Source organism: Hydra vulgaris, chromosome 15 (assembly GCF_038396675.1).
Source record: "Hydra vulgaris chromosome 15, alternate assembly HydraT2T_AEP".
Taxonomy (NCBI): Eukaryota; Metazoa; Cnidaria; class Hydrozoa; order Anthoathecata; family Hydridae; genus Hydra; species Hydra vulgaris.
The window spans coordinates 23,023,146-23,046,820 of record NC_088934.1 but is presented as its reverse complement, the minus strand read 5'-3'; the positions used below and the strand labels follow the sequence as shown (position 1 = coordinate 23,046,820).

At 27.2% G+C, this 23,675-nt stretch overlaps 1 protein-coding gene across 1 annotated transcript; it reads right to left on the bottom strand.

The window, feature by feature from the left end:
* Positions 1 to 249: 249 nt before the first annotated feature.
* On the bottom strand, positions 250 to 23,657 carry LOC136071993 (ubiquitin carboxyl-terminal hydrolase 10-B-like). Its single transcript, XM_065819046.1, has 12 exons — positions 23,448 to 23,657; positions 22,149 to 22,229; positions 21,991 to 22,039; positions 17,470 to 17,838; positions 11,748 to 11,949; positions 10,087 to 10,231; positions 9,803 to 9,985; positions 9,464 to 9,595; positions 6,440 to 6,532; positions 5,421 to 5,565; positions 5,173 to 5,232; positions 250 to 693 (listed from the first exon to the last, which is right to left on the bottom strand). Exons 1-12 carry the CDS (start codon positions 23,484 to 23,486, stop codon positions 509 to 511), a joined length of 1,683 nt encoding a protein of 560 aa, XP_065675118.1. The 5' UTR covers positions 23,487 to 23,657; the 3' UTR covers positions 250 to 508.
* Between the last annotated feature and the right edge of the window lie 18 nt (positions 23,658 to 23,675).

Below are 23,675 nucleotides of genomic sequence, written 5' to 3'. Positions count from 1 at the left end.
ATTTTGGCACCATTCTTGCTAAATTTCATCAATAATCAAAACAATATCTATATATGTTGTTTTGAAATCAATGAAGCTTAATATACTTGATTAGGCATTTTTCTGGTAGTGAAAGTAGTTGGATTTCTGCATCTTTTTGATTTATTTACAGAATTACTTTTGTTCATAATTTATTGGCATTTAACTTTTAACAAAATAAATATTTATAAATTAACATAGAAGCTTATTTGCTGAGATAATATTGAAAGATTTAAACAGTAAGACATAATACTTTATTACCTATATAAACTACAAAATAATTTTATTTAAAATCTCTAAATTGACAAAAATATCATACATTTATTTTTCTACCTAAAAAAAAAAGAAAAAGAAAAAAAGAAGAAAAAATAAATTTACAAAAATAGTCTATTGATGATTGTCTATAACAAGCAATTAAGTTAAATTTTAACAACTTGTTTTAAGTATAACTTCCATCTAATTTTCTTCATTTAAAACTTTCTTCGCATAATTACCTTTGACATCTCTCATAAAATAGCAAGTAGGGAACACTACCTTGCTGTTTGCGCAAAACTTGGTTAACATTTAGTGTTTTTATCATATTATCATCAAAGTTTACCCAACCAAATGGACTGCTATGATGCACTGAAGCAGTATAATGTCCACCAGCTGCATGTTTACCATGATGATGAATAACTAAAAAATTATAATAAAAAAACGCTTGATATATGTAAATACCAAAAAGCATTAAACAAAACACAACATTTTCGAAATAAAAAAATATAATAATAAATAACTAAATACTTAAAAACAAAAAACATAAAAAAATAAAGATTAATAAAAAAAAAATTAATATTAATATACATAAATATTAAATATATTTTATAAAACGTTAAATAATAGTTGCGAGAAGTGCTTCTTGCAAACAAAACTACTATAAACTTTAATAAATAAGGCTGTGTAAAAGTAATTGCTAAAAATGCAGCTTTTGCATTACACTGGCTAAAGAACTATCAAACAAAATCAAAATTTTATATTTTTACTGAAAATACATATTTAAACACAATTTTTACAATAAATATTCAATATACTTTTACATAATAAATACATATATTTATAAGCCTAATTCAGCAATGTTTCTGTAAACTATCCTTACAGCAGGCGCCAGCACACGGGTATCATTGCTCAAATTATTATTCTACAATAACCCCTGAGTTGTGTCCTTACATTGAATAAACCTTAGAAAATAAATTTAGAAATACGTTTGTTAAAGCAAATTATTTATTGAGTTATTAACAAAAACTTTATCATTTTTAACAAAATATTTACAAGGAAATTAACGGCTTGTAGATTTTTTCTTTTAAAAAAAAGCTGGTCATTTATCATTATCATTTATCACCATTTATTATTGATATAAGAAGTATTGTTATAAAAGTTATATATTTAAAATTTTTTTTTTTTTGTTAAGAATAAAAAAAATCTTTTTTTACATAACTTATATTTTAATTTTTGGGTTTTTCCTTTTAACAAACAATATATTACACAAGAACTTATGGAAAACCATTTCCTCTAGAATAATAAAACAATTTAAAATACTACCCGCAAAAACTTATTTTAGACCACCAAAAAGCTGATAATAAATTGCCACAGCAATGCTCTCAGAGAACCAAAATATTATTAAAAAATAAATATTTTATCACTTGACTGAGAAGTTTATAATTTTCAAATAAAGTGCTAAATTTAAACCATGCTTGAAAATGGTTTAAATTTAGTAAATTTTCATGATTTAAAATTTACTTGATTAATCAACAAATGAGAAGAAACTTGAACTCTACAAATATGAGGTAAATATAATTGTGTTTCCTGGTAGCATTACAAAACCAGTTTTTACAGTTAACTGCATCAATGCTATTTTGTGCTCTAGGTTGGCACAGCTCCAACACCAATCCTGTCATTACCAGTAACAACAGCAACAGGTAAACAGATTTGCAGTATTTATATGTGATATCATAACTCCTTTTTATATTTACATACCATAATTGCTTTTTTCTTTAGTTTAAATTTATCTTATGATGCTTTTGATAAAGATTGACCCTTCTATTTTGAAGGAGTGGCTCCTTTAGAAGGCAAAATAGGCACATCTACAATTAGTATTTTTGCAGTTTGGAAATCTATTTATTCTATGTAGTTAAATATTTTTAAATTGTTACTTGTTTTATAACACAGTTTTGATATGGCATCTCGTGAAATCGCAAACAATATCTTGAAAAATACTGAACACTTGAGTAAAAAAGATCACTTACAGGCTTTGCAAAATGCAGGTTTTAGCAAATCTGGTGCATACAAGGTTTTTGGACAAGCAGAGAAGATGGTGGGTGTTACTGATGGTCGTAGAAACAATGGAGCTGCTAGAAAGATCACTGGTGCTGCACTTGGAGGTCTGATACGTGAATTTAACAACACAACAAAAGTTTAAGAAGAGCTGCCCTAAAATACAATGTTTGCCACAAAACTGTCTTAAATACTTTGAACAGACATGGTGTTTATTGTCACAAGCGAAAATCAGCACCATTTTACCATCCAGCTAAGAAAGGTGAAATAAGAAAAGCCCTTGAACGATTTTATTGGCAGCATTTAACAAAGGGAGCAGGTGGACTTCCGATCATCATAATGGATGATGAAACATATATAACACAGAATGATGGGGCCAAGTTTTCAAATAAAACTTTTTATGCCAAAGATGCCTCAACAACTCCAGAAGAGATTCGCTTCTCAGGTCGCACTAAGTTTCCCTTTAAAGTAGGTGTTTGGTATGCATTGTGTGATCATGGTGTTTCTGATTACTTTATCTGGAACCAAGGAATGACCATTGATGCCCAGATGTACAAATTTGAATGCCTTCAACAAAGACTAATCCCCTACATTGAGAAGCATTGCCCTGATAAAGCTTGCATCTTTTGGCCAGACAAAGCTTCATCACATTATTCTTCAAAAGTAGTTAAGTATTTAAACAACAAACAAATTCCATTTGTTTTGAAACAAAATAACGCCACCAATGTCCCTCAATGTTGGCCTATTGAGCTCCTTCATGCAAGTGTTTGCTGATTCCTTTCAACCAGAGAATGTTGATCAATCAAAATCAAGAGTATGTCAAATCATGAATGAACTTGTAAAGCATGCTCCAAAAATGTGTACTAACTTTTCATCTCGGGTCCGTGCTCTTGTTGACAAAGCTTATCTCAATGAATTATTATTAATACTTTGTCTTTCTTTTACGAGTTTTTTAAAACCTTTTAAGAATAACAAGATTTTAAAAAAATTCTACAAATTAATTACACACACGTTATAATACATAAAGCAAAAAACCTAAAAAAAAAAAAAAAAAATGAAAAAAAATAATAATAAACTTTCAATGCATTGTATTCTTTTGGTTTTGCCATCTATTAAATGAATGCAAAAAATTACGATAAACGTAATATTGCAAGCACATCAGTGACTGGATGTCAACAGTTATCGAGAATGTAATATTAACACATGAAAGGGGTGAAAAGACAAATAAAAAAAAACAAAAACAAATTTGTGTGTAAATTAAAATTTACACACGAATTTGATTATACTTTTACTTTTTTTTTTTTAAATACTTTTTGTTACATTTTAAATTGCATAAAACTTATCTTTTGAATTGTTTTATTAAAGTTACGCAAAGCACTTTTACAAATTACTTCCAATAATTGTTAAATGAATAAACAAATTTTATTTATATTATTAAAAAGTGTCATATATATTACTTTTAAATTGTGTAAACGTTTATTTTTTCAAAAAAGTTGCACAAAAAAAAAACATGTTTAAAAAAAATACTGTTATCTATTTAAATTAGTAATTTTTAATCATTTTATGCTCTGATTAGTTAGTCAAGTGAAAAACAAAGTTTTAATAATTCTTTGTAAAAATAGAAACAAAAAATATTGAAGCAATTAAATTATTTTATTGCAAAAAATCTTTAAAAATTATCTTTCAAAAGATTTTTATAAAGACATAGAAAAATAGTTTTAAAACGTTTAAATACATGCCTACATAAAAAATATTTAAATAACATTTTTTGTTAATTTACACAAAATGCGTTTATTTTAAACAATTACTATAATCAAGTTTTTATTTTATTTAAAGCCTTCTCGTAAAGTAAAAACTTAAGAAAAGTTCAACAATTAAAAGTTATTCATAACGTAACAATTTTTATAGCATATATATTGTTCAAACATCAAAATTGCCATGCTCAAATTGTAGAGAAAAAAATATATAAGCGCGGTCAGTTACAACATGCAATCACACCTGTCCTAGCCTGTTATACAAATGTCTTACAGACATCTGGCACCGATGGGATGAATACATGAGCACATTTGTTAATAAGCCAACCTCTGTTTTGAAAACCAGAAAAACAAAAATAAAAAAAACAACAAAAAAGAATAGTACAAAAAATTAAAATGTGCTTACTTAAATTCATATTTGAAATGTTAAAAAATTTTGAAAGCCAACACAGCAATTCCATGATTTGCATTAATGCCTTTTTAATCGAGGAAACAAAAATTTGTGCTATTTACATTTTTATAATAAAAACTAAACTTTAATATAATATTGAAATGTATTATAAAAACTAAACTTTTCATATTTTTCATTTACATTTTACAGATAAAGCTCAAAACATGCGCGCCATAATTCATAAAATAAAAAGTAAAAAATAAATAAAAATTTATCCTAAAGAACATATAATTTTTTATCATAATAACATAAATTTAAAATTATTTTTATACACCAATGTTATAAAATTGTATCCTCAATAAAGCAAAACATAGAGGTATGTGGAGTTGCTGTATATCTGTTGAATGATTTTTAATAAACAAAACAAATAAAAGTTGCAAAAATAAAAATTTCAATGAATCAGCAAATTGTGGCATTATATAAAACTTATAAGGTTTGTTATTATCGTGCTACTTGCAATAATTTTTATTTGTATCTAATCTAATATTGACCTCTTCTGCCTTAATAGGATTAATTAATTCAATATATTTTAAACTTAAATTCAAGTTCAAAACATATTGAACTTAAAAAAATCCTTTAGATATTAAGAATTTGAACATAAAAAACTTTAAACAAAAAAAAAATATTTAAAAACCTTACCTGCATATAGCCTGTATTGTCTTTCATTTAAAGAAACTTTCAATGATGGTGATAACACATCTATAAATAAAAAAAATTAAAAATGAATATTTAAAACTAAAACTTTTTGACTCACTGAAAAAAAAATTTTATTTAAATTTCTAAAAAAAATTTTATACAGATAAAAACAATGTAATAAGAACAACTTAAAATAGAAAGATAAAGTAAATTGAATTATGATAAAAATATAAAAAATAAACAATTGCAACCTTTAGGTATTTCAAGATCAACAGGTATATCTATAGCTTTATAAATTTTTTGACTTCCACCAGTTCTATCATAGACAAAATATTTTAAATGGAATATAAGAACTAAAGGAAGTTCTTCAATTGATAATTTGCGTGATGCTTCTACCTAAATTTATATATATATATATATATATATATATATATATATATATATATATATATATATATATATATATATATATATATATATATATATACCTGTATGTGTATGTATGAATTATGTCAAATAAAAACAAATAACTTCTAAATAGTTTTTATTTTTGCAATAAGTTTTTCTTCTAATAATATACTTTTTAGTTATACTTTTTAGTTATTAATTTTAAATTAAACTGGTCTATTCTAAAAACTTTGCCTGCCTATAATAACATTTCCAAAAAATGTATACTGTGTTTACCAGAAAAATTTGAAATTATTACCCATTTGGACCAACAAAATTTACTAAACAAAAAATCTGAATTAATTTCTAAATGCAGACATGAAAATAAGTACCTTTTAAAATATAAAAACAAATGACCAGACTAAAATTATCTTAATTCTAAAGAATTCTTTTCATGATTAATTTTTTAGTTTTAATGTAATTAATGCAAATTTCTGGTTACTAAACAACTACAGTTATTACATAATTAATTATAACAATTCCCAACTTCATGTAAAATATTTTTTTTGTAATTTGAATCTTTTGATGTTTAGACATTCTTCCAGATCAGCAAACTTGATAGTTATTATTTTCTTAAATAAAATAGTTATTTTCAATTATTGTTGATTATTGATTTAAAACTTATATTAAACAAAAGTTGTAATTAAAAATTGTTGCTAAAAATTATAATCTACTTAAGAATTTAGTTTTAAAATTTGAAAGATAAATTGTGCGACAGTGAATATATATTCAAAAAATATATATAAATCTGTAAATATACTTTGAGATAAATAATAAAGAAAAAAAAAATGCGTGTAAAAAAAAAAATCAAGTAATAAAAAACCTCAGTATTTGTTTTAGAACAAGTAAACCCTTGAAGAATCTCTTTAACAAAATATGATTCTATTGCTTTTTCCAAACACCAGATTTCATCCCCCTACAAAAAAAAAAAATTTAAAAAAAAAAAAAATTACCTTGTAAATCTTATTTTAACATAAACTTCATCATCTGAATATAAATGCACTAATGTAAATTAACATAATTATTCATAATTATTAAACATACATTGACATTAATTTAAATATTAATTCATAATAGTTATAAATACATAACCATAAATATCACTATTAGGTTTTCAAAAACTTTTTGCTGTTAAATCTTTTGGTTTTAAAACATAACAATAAATAATTAAAAAACAAATAACTTATTTTACAATAAATTATTAACCTATTATTAATATGACCTAAATGAAATTATTGAGACAAAATTAAAACTTTGATCTTTTTGAACCATTTATTATTTTTACATGTTGAAGTTTTATAATTTATAAATTTTAAAATATCTTTTTCATTTTATGCAGAAAAAATGTTTACAAATAAGGTTGCTGCAAACTGCTTGTGAAACAAGTTGAGCATGACTCTAGCAGGGATACTGTAGGATTTGAACTTCATACTTTTTACTTATAAAGTCACATTCTACCACAGAGCCATTACTGTTTAAGTTAACTGCTGCTGTGCAAGTTTGCAGATGCTAGATGAATATATATATATATATATATATATATATATATATATATATATATATATATATATATATATATATATATATATATATATATATATTTATGTAGATAGGTTAAATTTAAATTTCAGACTTACAAGTGCAACATTTTTGAAATTATAGACTTATAAACATGACTCAAATAGTCAATATGGTTCGCAACACTAACTTGTCTATAATGACATATTTCTGAAATGTTTTAAAATAAAATAGTGTTGGTGTTAAAGTAAAAAAAATTCTAAATACTAAAAAAACTTATTTTTTTAGTATTTAGAACTCTGTAGCTGACTCTCATTTTTTGTCTAAACTTCATTAAAGTCAGTGGCCAACTTAACTGCCCGTTCTGCATTAGTCATTAACCACTTTCACGGCATGAATCTTACATGCAGCCTTGCAGTCATCGCGAATAGCCTAAGTTTCTGGAGACATTGTCAAGAACTCTTTTGGTAGATTAAGAGAGTCAAACAAATTTATTAAACCTTGTGTAATTTAATCAGCCATAGAGAGTTTAGAAAAAGTATAAATCTTGTTTAGAACAAGTCATCTCTTGTCACTTGGTATTGGTTCTACTTGTAAAGCATTTACAATTTCCATTTTTTCTTTAACAGAAATTTTATCACTAAATAATGGTAGTACTGCTAGATTTTCGCTTTAATACCATAACTGAAGTTTCATTTTATTTTTGCAGCATTTGCAACTTTGTTGTCAACATGACAATATTTCTCATTTAACTTTAAAAGGAGATCATTTTTTGGCGCTTCTGTTGTAAAAGGAGCTAAAAAAACCAGAAACACATATCAATGTTTGGTTCTTTTGATACAAAAAACGCATCAATGCATCTGCGCAAATGTATCAAACACTACATTTGCTCAGATTTCAAGAATTTGATGGCAGCAGGCTAAAAGCAGAACTCTTTGATTCATTGATTTTTGTATGAGAGTTTTTGCCCCATTATGACTTCCTGTATTACTTGCAGTCATGTTAAAACAAAGATATGCAAAGATGCTCCTTAATGCCAGGTCACCTATGAATGAACTTAACTACCTTCTGTCTCATCAAAGCACCAGTACCAGCAGGTATCCCAAGGATACTTAATAATTTTTCAATATCTAGGCCAGATACAACAATTGGCAGACATTCTTGTTCTATCAAAATATGGCAATATTTTGCCATCAAAATGAGCAACTAGTGGAACCAAGGGTTGAAAATCTTTTCTTACTGCTATTGCAAGAGATTTACTGGATATAGTTCATGCTTCCTTAAAGAGGTATGAAAAAGTGTTAATTTATTTACATCAAAACCAACTGCAGCTAGGGCTGGTGTGACGATCATCATTGTTTGTCATGGTGTTGTTTTTGTTCGGTCTAATGCTGCATTAAAGAGTTGATTATCAAGAATACAATGTTTGGATACCATAATTGATAATTGACTATTGCTCAAAATAGAATGTTGCGAAAGTTTTGGACAAGTGAAGGGTTTTTGTGTTTGAACTTACATGTCATAGTCGAAATTTTCATCAAAAAATTAATTTAGATGCAATCCGTTATTGGCTCTGTAGATAAAATTTACTTTCTTTGTTGTTCTTGGTGCCTTTTTTCTTGAAGCTTGCATTTTCTATATTCAACAACTGCTTGTTTATATATTAGATCTTTGGATGTCATTGACATCTTTCTGCGGCCTCGTCTGATGTGACAACCCAATTCACCATGGGCAATGTCAAAAAGTGTTATCTTAGCAATGAAATTTTCTTCATAGTTATGTTGAGCAGCATATTTTCTACTTTAGTACTTAGACATTTTAATATGCTGCTTGTGAATACTCTTTAACTTAGCTACTACATGAGGCTTTGCTATAGTAGGAATATTAGCCTTGAACCAGAAAACCATAACTTCATCTGCAACTGTGTTGCAAGATACAAACGTTGACTTTTTAACAATCATTTCTAAAAAATCTTAGATGAAACGAAATCCAACCACCCCTTATGTTGTAACATTATAATACTTTATATTATTTGTTTTTAAATGTTACGTTCAAAAAATTTACAGCAGGATTTTGTAAGCGTTTGGAGGATCACATCCTATTATCAGTTTGAAATTTTTTTTTACCTATATACTTTTTTTATTATCAAAACTCACCAAATAGGAGGTTGTGCAATTTAAAATTAAAAAAGAAAATTTCCGTATAATGAAAAAACCACCCTAATATTATATATATATATATATATATATATATATATATATATATATATATATATATATATATATATATATATATATATATATATATATATATATATTGATATACATACTTGAATATCTAGTTGTAGTGTGAAGAAAGGTTGCAAAGTAGTTGACTCCTTTACTCCGCTTTGCTGAACTGATGATCGAATCATGCCGCCAAAAATCTGCTTTATTATAGTACTATCTGATGATGAATTAATCTGAAATTTTTATAATTTTTAATCAAGCAATTTATAACTTGAAAACTTATTTTAAATAAAAAAAATGTTATCAGAATGAACTAAAAAAACAACAACAAACAAACTAGCAACAAGGAACCGATGAAACTTTTCAATGTAAATAAATAATTAACAAAAAACAAACTTGTGTGGAGCACTTAATACAACACATATTTATAGTGTTTAAACCTTTTTGGCAAGGTCTTTTTTTTTGGTACCAACTTGAGACCAAGAACTATCATCATTTTCATTATCCAAATCTGGATTACCATTTTGCGGTTTTTTTGAAAGCAGTTTGTTTAATGCAACTAGCTCATCATGGATGCCATTTAGTAAATATGATAAAAATTCTTCAGCATCTTCCTGACGACCCTGAATAAAGTTAAAGTACAATAAGGAATCAAAATTTATAAAAAAAATCAAAAATTTTATAAAATAATTTTTTTACATAAAATAAATAAAAAAATAAAAACCTTTTCCGATAAAGATGCTTTCATTGTGGTTAAAACATTGTATATACATCGTGGTTCAAACGAAGCACCAGTTTTTATATCTTCACTTTGCTTTTTTAATGAAATCTTCGGATTTATGGATTCAAATTCATTAAAAAAAGCAATCCTAAATTAATTAAATTACTAAAAACACAATCTTAACAAAACTTTAACTTAGATTAGATTTTGTCAAGTTATAATAAAGTTATAAGTTTTTCAATGAAATTATAGTAATAGTTAATGCTGATGAGATGAAGCGCCAGGCAATATCTATGACAGCCGGTATATATTAATTACTGTTCAGTTTTAAATAAAAAAGCATTAATAATAAGCTTTCTTGATTTTCGTCTTGCTCACTATTGCTTTTAAATCAACCGAATGCAAGTTTGATTTAAAGGTGTTAAGTGTAATTGATTGAACGACATCTGCTGGTAGACTAATCCATCCATAAACGATCCTATTGCTGAAAAAATATTGCCTTTTTATACAATTTCTAACCAATTCAGGTTTCAATCTATGTTTTGCTACTCTAATGCTAGATGCTGGACCTGATGAGGAAATATAGTTCATTTCTTGATTTTGTTTAATATCAATCTTTTCAATACCTTTAAATATCTTGAATTGCATTCATTAATAAAATTTTCTGATAAATCATTTATAAATACTATAGAAAGTAGAGGACCTAAATCAGACCCTTGTGGTACACCACTAAGGACATCAACCCAATCTGTCACACTTTCATCTAAAACCACTTGTTGTTTTCTGTTAGCTAAGAAGCAGACTATCCAATTAAGAAGTTTACCAGAAATACTGTAAGTCAATAACTTGGATAATAACTTTTTATGCAAAACACTATCGAAAGCTTTTTTACAAGTCTGTGTACAATACATCTATCAGTGTTCCATTATGAAACGCATCCATTAAAATATCTAGGTATTCTAATAGGTTTGTTGTACAACTTTTGCTTTTCATAAAACCATGTTGTTTTTTTGAAAGTAAATTATTTCTTATCAGATATTGCATAATACAATCAGCTATAATTCTTTCCAATACTTTACATGGTATTGAAGTTAACAAGACTGGTCTGTAGTTTGATGCTTTTAATTTTCTTCCTTTTTTGAAAAGTGGCATAACATTTACCTTTTTCCACATATCTGGTATATTACCTGATTCAATTGATTCTTTGAACATTAAATATAATGGGTATGATATTGAAGAGCTGCATTCTTATAAAATATAATACTTATTCAAGTATACAGTTTTTCTTTTTTTATGTTAGTTCAGCTCCCGAAGGCCGTGAAGACCACTACAGATGAGGAGGCTACTTGTGGTTATAACCCTCTCTCAACTCTATATCTCTGAAACACAAACCTTGACGAACAAGGCCGCTGCGCGGAGAAACAAGTTACAACATCTGATTGTATTTCATAAACTGATTAAGCAACAACAGCAAAAAGTATAGAAAATTTTTCTTATTCAATTTTAAATTAATCACTTTATTCTTAAAAAAGCTGTAATTCATATAAGAAAAGTATATAATATAATAATATATAATAACAACAATATATATTATAAAATATATTAAAAAACCTTGATATTAGTTTATAAAACATAGAATTCTATCAGTTAAAAAATATACTTACATGCTGTCAGTTAAAGGGGTTGAGGTGTAGCTTACATCTGTATTTAGAAATGCCTTGAGAGACTTATAAAAATGAGATATCGGAGAAATAGCAAGAAGTGCTTGCAATGTTGTATTGATGTAACACCAATTACCTCTATTGATCAAACCACGAAGTTGCAAATGATGACATGAAAAATCTATCTTTAAATTGGATATGGATTCTAAAAAGATTAAAATGATAAACTAAAACTTATCCATAGTCAAGGCTCTTTATATCTTTAATATTCATTTCTATTATACAATATATTACTTGTGAAAGTTTTTTAAATTTATTATTCATTTGATATATTTCAAAAAAAATTATTAGGATTATTATATACCAACAGTCATGTTTACTACCAAATTGTTTTACAAGAGTAAAATTAAAGTATTTTGATGTTTTAACAACACTGATTTTACCCATATATATTTTACCCATATTTTACCCCGGGGCTTAAAAAACCCTAAATATTAGTCTAGAAAATGAAAAAAATAAAAAAAATATTGTTTTGATATTTTTCTTGCTTGAAAACTTAAAAAAGTGAAGGCTTTATTTTATCATTTTTAATTTTTGAATTTGCTAACGCATATATATGGAACATCAAAAAGAAAAACCAATCCAAAATATTTGATGACTGTTATCACATTGTATATATTTTTGTTACTCATTTGCGTATATAAAAATAGTATAGAAATAAAGACCTTACTGTGCCATTTAAATTTGATATACTTTTTTCTCTTGATTTACTCTTACATTACAAACTACATGTTTTTTATTGGTTGGAATAATTTAAACTTCACAAATAGAGTCAGGCTTTTTCCACAAATTTTATACATAAATATAAATAAAACATCTATTTAAAATTTAATTAAAGATTCTAAAAACAGGTTAATAAATTGAACTAACATCAATTGTGAGCAGGTTTGGTCTTTTTTTAAATAGGCACAAAATGTTTTGTAAAATGATAAAGAAACAAACTTTTAAATGCACAAGGTATGCTTTTTATTAATTCAATAAAAATAAATCAGAATTTTTGCAATTAAATGATATTAACAGAAAATCATTTGACTTTAGAAATACAATAAAACAAACTTTTGTAATCCAATCACTTTCTAATTCCTAATTTCATTCATTTCAGGGTGTTTATTAAAATCCATGAAAAGTTTAAATGAAAAAGATGCAAAGTGGTGACCAGAATGATAGAATTCACTAAATATATTAACCCCTACATCGAAAACATTGAACAACTCATCATCGGGTAAAATATAGAAAAGTTCAAAATTTAACTAAAAAATGCCTATCAAGTTTTTCATTTCTGATAAAGGAGTCTCAAAACATACTTTATCAACAATAATCTTGCATTAAAATCTTTGATTTGACCATTGCAAGAAATGACTAGCTTTATTAAAAAATATCATAACAATGATATATTCTTATTTTGACCCTGTTTTGGCATAAAGAATTCTATAAATTTTGTGTCAAAATTGGATACCCCGCAAAACTTCCAGAATATTGCCTAATTGAAGATTGTAAAAGGAATGCCCTATTCTGAGAATAAGAAATTAAAAAATTTTGTATTAGGATAAATAGCTGCCACAAGAAAGTTGACAAAAATGTAGTAAAAGCCCTTGCCAAGGCAACTTGTCCTGGAATAAGGAAAATCAGAGGTAATAGAGTGATAAAAGAAGTTTAATATTGATATTAATAGAGGAAAAAATATTCCTAATAAAGGAATAATTATATATTTAACATCCTTATTTTTATACATTTATATTATATTATACATATGGAGAAGAAATTCTTCTACTTGATGCCACATATTGTACTAAAAGGTATTTGCTGCCATTGTTCTTTGTGACAGTGAAAACAAATATAGATTATCAAATTAGAGCTACATTTGTAACTGAAAACGAGACTAAAGTTTCAATAGTGGAGGCATTAAATAGTTAAATAGTTTACAGTCAGATCAGGTTATCCTGCTACTGGTAACATGTAACCCTGTACAATCTGCTTCATATCCTGCTGCCTTGTAGGATACACCTTTTTTTTATGGCAAAGGCTAGGAGATGCCAACTCCGATTTTGAAACACCCCCTGCCTTAGGGCTCTTGGTTGAGTAAAGGCTAGAGATGGTGTCTCAATAAAAATACTCATCTTGGGCAGCCATTAAATGCACCCGGCTACTGTCTTGAAGAAGGCCTCCTAGGCAAAGACTTAAGGGGTAAACAGATTCTATCTGTTGACCAGCCTTGCACCCCTTCTTCATTTATTAGGCTGGTGCAGATGTATTTTTAATACATTGATTCCAGTTTAGGATGTTGAATGCTGGATCTTCTTGACTCAATGCATGGGTTTTGCTTGTGTCTCTGTTTTTATGACTAGGCAACTCATTCTATTATCTCCTAATGAGATAATAGAATGAGTTGCCTAGTCATAAACCTATCATTCACTAATGTTCGTGGTCTTCGAAGTAACTTTTCTTCTGTTGAGTCTTATCTCTTGCAAAGTTCACCAGACCTACTTGATCTTTGTGAGACTAATTTGAGTTCGGCTGTCTCATCTTGTGATCTTAGTGTTGATGGTTATCTTCCTCTAATTCGTAAAGACTCCAATAGCCACATGCTTAGCCTCGGCATTTACATTCATAAGAATTCACCCATTTGTCGTGAAACTAGGTTTGAATCCACAGACTATTCTTTCATGTGCTTTCGCTTAGCACCACTTCACTCTATTGCCTTTCTCTTTGTTCTATATCGCTCTCCTTCATTTCAAGACTGCACTCTTTTTGACGTTATTTCTGACCATATTGACCAAGCCCTCTCTCTTTATCCATCAGCTAATATAGTTGTTGTCAGTGACTTTTATGCTCACCACTCAGAATGGCTTGGCTCTAGTGTCAGTGATTCGGCAGGCATTAAAGCCCACAACTTTTGCCTTTCTCAATCCCTAACTCAAATAGTCAACTTTCCAACTCGCTTTCCTGACAACCCGAATCATCTACCTTCTCTACTCGACTTATGTCTTGTTTCTGATCCTAGTCAGTGCTCAGTTTCTCCACATTCACCCTTAGGTGCTTCTGATCACAGTTTGATCTCTCTAAAACTAATATCTCATTCTTCTTCATCACCTGAATCCCCCTATTATCGAACCTCTTACAACTACAGTAAAGCTGACTGGGATTCTTTCCGTGATTTTCTTTGTGATGGCCCTTGGGTAGAAATCTTTCGTCTTCCTGTCGACAAATGTGCTTCTTATGTAACTTCGTGGATTCAGGCTGGCATGGAATCTTTTATTCCCTCTGGATGATTCCAGGTCAGGCCTCACTCTCCTCCATGGTTTTCATCACACTGTGCTGCTGCGATTGCCAATTGAAACCGTTACTTCCATACTTATCAGCAAAACAATTCTCCAGAAAAACAGACATCTGTTTATTACTGCTAGAAACAATTGTAAAAAGGTTTTGTCTAACGCCAAAACCCGCTATTCTCAGGTCATGAAATCTCGTATCCCATCTCAAAAATTAGGCTCTCGTGACTTCTGGAGAATCTTTAATAATATCAATAATAAGGGCAAATCTATAATTCCACCTCTCTTGTATGGCTCAGACTTTGTCACCTCACCTAAAGACAAAGCCAAATTGTTTCCTAAAAACTTTTCATCAATATCATCTCTTGATTCCACTAGTTGCGTTCTACCTGATATTGCCAACAAACAGGTTGATCCATTGCTTGACATTCATATCACTCCAGCATCTGTATCTAAAGTGATTTCCTGCCTAGACTCTTCTACAGCTTGTGGTCCGGACAACATACCTGTTATTGTCTTGCAGAAGTGTTCTCCGGAGCTGTCGTCTATACTCTCAAAACTATTCAACAAGTGCTTATCAGATTCTTGTTTTCCAACCTGCTGGAAAGCGGCATCTGTTATCCCTATTTTCAAAAATTCTGGAGAGCGATCTGATCCATCTAACTACCGTCCCATAAGTCTTCTTCCTATCATAAGCAAGGTTTTTGAATCTTTAATTAACAAACACTTAATTTCTCATCTTGAACCTAATAACTTACTTTCTGACCATCAATATGGATTTCGATCTTCTCATTCTACAGCTGATTTGCTAACAGTAATAACTGACAGCTTTTATCGTGCATTAGATGATAGTGGAGAGGTTAAGGCCATTGCTCTTGACATTTTAGAAGCTTTTGATAAAGTTTGGCATGCTGGTCTTCTCCATAAGCTTTCTTCTTATGGTGTATCTGGCAACATCTTTAAGATCATTGAATCCTTCCTTTCTAATCGTAGCATAAAAGTTGTCCTTGATGGACAACACTCTTCTTCTTATTCTGTAACTTTAGGGGTTCCTTAAGGTTCTATCCTTGGCCCTATACTCTTTTTTAATTTACATTAACAATCTTCCAGATATTCTCACATCTAGAGTGGCATTGTTTGCTGATGATACTACCATTTATTCTTGTCGTGATAAGAAACCAACACCCTCTGATTGCTTGGAGGGGGCATTTGAGCTTGAAAAGGATCTCACTTCTGCTATAGCATGGGGCTCACAGTGGCTGGTGAACTTTAATTCAGATAAAACTCAATTTTTTTTAGCCAATTGTTATCGCAATAATTTAGATCTTCCTATATTTATGAACAGTGATGTACTCAATGAGTCACCTACTCTTTATCTTCTAGGATTAACTCTTACTTCCAATCTTTCTTGGAAACCATATATCAAATCAGTTGCAAAATTAGCATCTGCTAAGGTTGCATCTCTTTATCGAGCTCGTCACTTTCTTACTTCGGATTCTACTCTCTATCTCTATAAATCTCAAATCCGGCCTTGTATGGAATACTGTTGCCATATCTTGCCATATCTGGTGGATCTTCTAATGATGCCCTTTCTCTTTTAGAAAAGGTACAAAAACGCATTGTAAACATAGTTGGACCTGCTCTTGCAGCCAACCTCCAACCATTATCATATTGTCGTAATGTTGCTTCTCTTCCTCTTTTAGAAGTCTTAGTTAGGGCAAGGCTGCCGGTCTTTCTAATGTATTAGCTGAGATGTTAAAGGCTTCAGAGTATGTGGGTGTCCAGTGGGTCTTTACAATACATGATAAAATTACAAATAACTGAAAAAAATTAAAAGATTAAAAACAAAATAGGAAAGACTCAGAATGTGGTTTATATCATGGTTAATATTACTTGAATGCAAAAAAAAAAAAAAAAAGCAAAAAAAAAAAAAGCAAAAATTGAGATTGTGTATGTATTGTTGATGAATGTATTTATCAACAACACGCACAATTTGGCTTTAATCAAGGAAAGGAACAAGTGCAATACTTGTTGTAAAGCAAATTAAAGAAAGGTTTTTGGAAAGAAAAAAGAAAGATTTGTGGAAAGAAAAATAAAGGATCATTGAATATCATTTGTTAATAGAGTAGCGTATTAGGTTTTTGAAGTAGTTAGGTGTTGGAGAATGTATGATAACAGTCTGTGTATGAAAATATCACAACAGTAATCAAAACAAATGATGTTAAAAGTAAACAACTGGGGTTAATATTTAACCAGGACTAAGTTTGATAAAACGAGAGAGGAAGAGTGTATAAAAATTGACAAATACTATAAATGTTTTGCACACATACAAATACTATATTTATAGATATATGTATATATGTGTATATATACAAATATATATATATAATACTTACTAGCAAGTCTTATTGCTCTTGCATCATTTTCCATTCCAACAACAGTTATACAATTTTTTACATCCACATTATGAGTTTCCATTTGCACAGAAATAATTTTTTCATTATTGATAACACTGGAGCTGTTTTCTGCAGTAGAAGAATTAAACAATGAAGCCCATGATGATCGATTCTTACTAGGTTCTGAACTTTCAAAACTTTTGATTTCTGTATTAACTTCATTTGTTTTTAATAACTTTTCTGAAAGGAACTCAATGTTTTCTTGTGATCCATACTTGTCTGAAATAGTAATTTGATCAATTGAATGCAAATTGTTTGATAATTCACCAAAAGAATCATTTTCTGATTCCAGATCTTTTATAGAACCAACTAAATAAAAAATTTAATGAAAACTATTGTACATAAAAACTTTTTAAAAAAACTCAGAGATAAATGTTAAATAAAAATCAAATTGAAATAATGAATTTTACACACTTTTAATATTTAAGAATTATAACTTCATTAAAATAACATGTTCTTTAGATAACAGGTCTTTAAAGAAATTAAACTTGTTTAAATTCTAGTCCAAACAAAATTATTTGAAACATTAACATATATTACTTATTTTTATTTAAACTGTTGTTTTAATACATAAGGTTAGTTAAAACAAAAATTTTCTAAAGGACACTTAAAACCAAATAGTTTAATGCTAACAATAGTACGACCATGTGTACAGTTATTATAATTTTATTGTGTACTTTATATTATAACTCATTCTTTTGTATGATAGCATTGTATTAAATATTAAACTCTAATCATGGCCTAAAATTCCTAAAGACAAAAAAACAAAAACAAAAAAACAATGAAAACTGGCCTATGCTGTTTATCAGGCTACATAATGGGTACGCTATGTTAAAATTTTTATTATAGAAAATTTAAATTAGGAAACATAGTATTTAATTACATTGGTGTTAAGTATTATCTCTAACCTTTAAACTTTAAATAAAACCAACAGTTAAACAACATTCTTATTAAATAGCAGACATTAATAAAAAATGTTCTTATTTAAATTTTTATTTACGAGATTTAATTATTATTTACAAGATTATATTATTTACAAATATTTTCACTGCTTTTAGTTTAGGCATTGTTACAACTTATTTTTCCTTAATGTATTCAAATTTTATTTAGTTTTATTTTAACTTTCCAAAACAAACTATTTGTTAAAACAAATTTTAAGCTCATGAGTTGGCATAGTTTATTTTGTCGTAAAAATATCTGGTTTGCATATTATAATATAAAAAAATATTAAATGTGTGCGCTCAATGTAGAGTTTTTTAAAGAATTTAGTTTACAGAATAAAATTGGCTTTTATATAGACATTCTGCAATGGTTATAAAAAAACTTTCAAAGTGAAAAACAGTCTTAGTGCTAAGAATCAAACTTTTGAGGAGAGATGAAAAGTTTATTTCACACATAACAATACAAAAAGTTGTTATTACTTTTACAAAAAACATGATTTTCTCAAAAATATCACTTTTATTAGATTAGAAAATCTAATATAACTGAAAATACTTTTGTTTTTAAAATAAATTAGTTTTTTTTATATATAAAAACCAGAAATAAAAACGTACAGAAAATGATCTATAGACTTAGATTTATCGATTTTCAATGTTTATTAAAAAAAAAAAAAATTTTCCGAATGTAATTGGGTTATTGGTTATTATTAGTCTAATGGTTTTAAGACAAATTATTGTTTTTAAAGTATCAACAAGTTTTTTGTATTAATGTGTTGTTATTGTGTAAAAATTTTGATGTAGTTAATGTGTAAAAATATTGACTTCATTGGTTAATAATCAATTTAGGCAGTAATAACATTTTACAATCTAAATCTCTTTAAAAAAGGGTTTTAAATTATGTGCATATAATTTATAAATATAATATAATTTATAATTGTATATAATTTATAAATACAATATGTGTATATAATATATAAATATAATAATTTTTTATAATACAATCTTCTAAAGTCTACTTTGCATTTGTCATAATCATCAACTCTATCATCAGTGTTCTCCCACTTTGTTTAATTACGTGGATTTGAAGACTTTAATGGTAATTTTATATACGAGCAGCAATTAGTGTCACAACCAGTCATATAATTACACTTTACTAAATTCAGTACACTTTCTAGTGCTAGTGGATTCATAAACCATTCAATGACTATTCCTGCTTCACTTCATTACTTATCCATGATTTTGCAGATCATCTAAATTATGCATAAGGCTAGTTGCATTCTATTCATTATTTTTTTGCTCAGCAACTTAGCAAAGTAATCCTGCCTCTTTTGCTTCTGCCAGACTTAGATGTTGCACAGACCATTTTTAAAGCAACTAATAGAAGATTTATTATTTGGTTCAAAATAATAATTATTACTGAATAAAAAATAAAATATGTTATGTACCACCCAAATTTCAAACTCACAATTTTTATTTAAACCACTCCTTAATTCTTATCTCGCCATATCACATGGCAACACAAAATACTAAAAACTAAATTTATATTTTGATCAAGCTTCCCTTTTACTATAGAAACATAATACATATATATAACAAATCTTTTTGAAAAAAGGGGTTTAGTAACCTTTTATAACTTCCTAAAGTATTAGTAAAATATTACCCAGCCAACATTGAGAGATGGGTCCAGGCCTTGTTAAGAAGCGTTATGCAATTCATATTTTACATAGGAAATGGCAATTTGCACATGGGTTCAGCAGTTTTACGTTAAGGTAAAAAAAATTTGGGAATATTTCAATTATCTTTTAATTAGGAATGTACCGGTAATATTTTTAATACTTCAGGCCGGAATGCCAGAATTTATTTTTAACCATTATTTTTTAAGACATGTGACACAGATTGTGTAAATTAAATCAAAAAAAATTATTGTCCTACAGGGCAATGAAGAACCATAGATAAATCTAGGTAAAAAATACATTTTTTAAATGAACACAATGTAGCTTTATTTGCAATAATTAATTATGTAAGGATTTTTGGAACTTTAGGAATATTATGGTGCAAAAAGAGATGCTCTTTAGTTTTGGGCAACGAACTTGCTCTTTTTTCATCAAAAATGTTACCTGCCTCTGAGAATAGTCTCTTTTTAAATTTTACTTAAATTTTAAATAGTTAAAAAATGTAGGATGCTTATTACAGTAAATATTTCAACTTTAACCTAAATGGAAAAATAGAAAATAAAGTAATAACTTTAAAAAGGAATATAATGCAGGTTAAAACTTTCAATACATATAATTATAAAAATAAAAACAATATATTAGATTTAAACGAAACAAGAATCAAGTTAATGAATTAGGTAATATATATAGATTATAAATATATATTATATATTACAGGTTATAATTATATAGCCACAATGCTGAAATGCAGGCTTTCACTTTAATCTTTAAGGTAAAAAGTAACATAAACATAATTCTTGTTTCGGCTGGAACATTATTAACAATTCTGGCAAATCCAGTTCCAGACGGAAATTCAAATTTTTAATTTAATACACCTCTATTTTTAATACCATTTATGTGACATTATTTCAGAAAACAATAAGTCATAAAAAAAAGCATTAAACTGCAACTGTGAATTTTTTTGGTCATAGAAACTGATTATTTATTTTATTCTTTTAAAAGACTTTGAACTCAAAATGATTCTGAAAATTTAAATTTAATTTAAAATGTAAAATGATTAAGTAATAAGTAAAATATTAAATTTAGTTTCAAAGGAATGTAAATGAGTTTTGCAATATTCAATAAAGAAGATAATTTTCTCTTGCTTAACTAATTCATTACATAAAATATAAATCTTTTCATTGTAGATTAAAACACATGAAAGCAAATATAAAACTAAAGCTTTTATTTTAAATAAGGGATAAGTGTTTTGCTCAAAAAAATTCCTTCCACAAATGTATATAAAATTTTTTGTTTCTTATTAATTCAATTTTGTGACGTAATTTAATTATTAACATATAGGAAATTTAATTTTTTCATGTTTTATTGGTAGTTTTTGTTAAATTAATAAAATTTAATTTTAAATGCAGTTTAAAATTAAATTTTATTAACAACGCGGTACTTTAAAATGCACTAATAATGTAATTTTTAACGATGTAAATAACTCCTTACACAATAAAACCTCATAACAAGGCCTGTGGGTCCCAAGGAAATCCCATACTTTAAAAAGTCTATATTGATTTTCAATTAGGGACCTATTTGCAAATCTATGTGGTTTACATGTAGGAATCATAAGGTTTAACCTATTTGAGAACCAATGCAAATATTGCAAAACTACTTGTAACTTGTCAAACATGAAAGAGAAATTATATAATTTTAATAGCTTATTTTAAACAAAACAAACATTAAAATTAGGGGTGAGTTTCCATAAATTTTTTTCCCATTTATTAATTACACTGTAATTTTATTCAAGTTCACTGCAAATATAATACAAAAATATTTTCAAGTTGTCAACTAAAAAATCAAATCACCTTCATTCACCCATGCCTGTGTTGAATTATGTAAGTCTCCACATAAGAACTAAAACAAAATAAAAATATTTAAGAAAAATGTAAAAATCACACTTTTAAGTTTTATTTATAAAATTTCAAAAAAATATATAGATACTGAAAAAAACTTAATCACTTACCTCGACACCAATTTTTTCGACTTCAGCATGTTGAAAATAAATAATATATTCATTGATTTCAAAATCTCCAAAAAGTAAAGGCTTCAAAAAGAAAGAAATTATTTAAATAGAAGAAAAAGTAGAAATTATTAAATCATAACAAAAAAATTTATTTTTTAATTATAATATTCTTTATTTCAATTTATTTTTTATTTCTATTAATTTAAATCTTTTTTTCGGGTAATTTACACTTGGAAACATCTGAAAAAAAAGTGTTTTATAAAACCACTATAATATAAAAACTTATATAAACACTCTATTATAGAATTATAAGAAACTAATTATAATTATAAGTAGAATTATAAGTATAAGCAATACTTAAATTATAATTAGCAATTTATAACCCCTTTTTGAATTATCTGACAGCAGAATCAACTAAACAAATTTTTATTTTGTTTTACAAGTTCTTCTCAAGTAAATAAAATTTTTTCTTTATTACTAGGTTTTTCCTGAAGTTATTATGGGTGACTAATGTAATTAGTCACCCATAATGACTTCAGACAAAACTTTTATCTAAAAGATAAATTATTTATCTTTTAGATAAATTAAGTGGGCAGTACACAGGGTGTTACTAATAATGTGCTGTTATTTATTATACATTTATATTTAGTTTTTTTTTATATATGGTTAACTATTAGATACTATTAAAAATCATTTGATAAATGTAACTTATATATGTCGTGTATATTATTTCTATGTTATATATATTGTCAAAAACTAGTTTAATTTCTACCACATATTTCATAATTTCTGATTGGAATTTTTTTACATTTTCTTTACCCCTGGTGAAACTATTATACATTTCATTATATAATTTCTTTTGAGAATATAGAACTTTCATTAATATTGTATTATATTTCATATAGTTATAACATTTTTCATAAATATTTATTGCTCAATTAAAAGTGAAAGGATATTCTCTTTAAGGTTTTTATAATAAGATTAATCAATGTGTTTATAACCTTTTTGCATAAAGAGCTAGAAATCTATTTTTAATGAGCCTTTATCTATTTAAGATTCGTTTTTATTGATATGAGCGGAGAACGAAAATTGAAAATTAAAAAATGAATTAGCTGCGAATGAAACATCGTCAAAAACTTCATATTATCTGTAGAAGTTTCAGTACATAAATCAACAAAAATTTTGGGTTGGCACTATCTACATAAGATGGAGATTATTTCTTGATATTGAAATCAAAGACACTGAAAATTGGCTACTCATCAAAGACATTGAAAATTGGCAACTTAATTGAGACTTTACCTTATTTACATCAAACAGTGTTCCATCATTTGGGTTCATATTATTTTATTTCAAATCCAATAAACGTGTAAATAGTTGCATCATTTTTTTTTGCCCATGAACGCATTTATGCTAAACCTGGCAAGAACTAACATAGCATGTTGCATGTAGCATGTTTATTTGTTTCGAAGTGCAGCCATCATGGTATGCAATGTGGGTTTTAAATTATCTAGGGGGATATATTTAAAA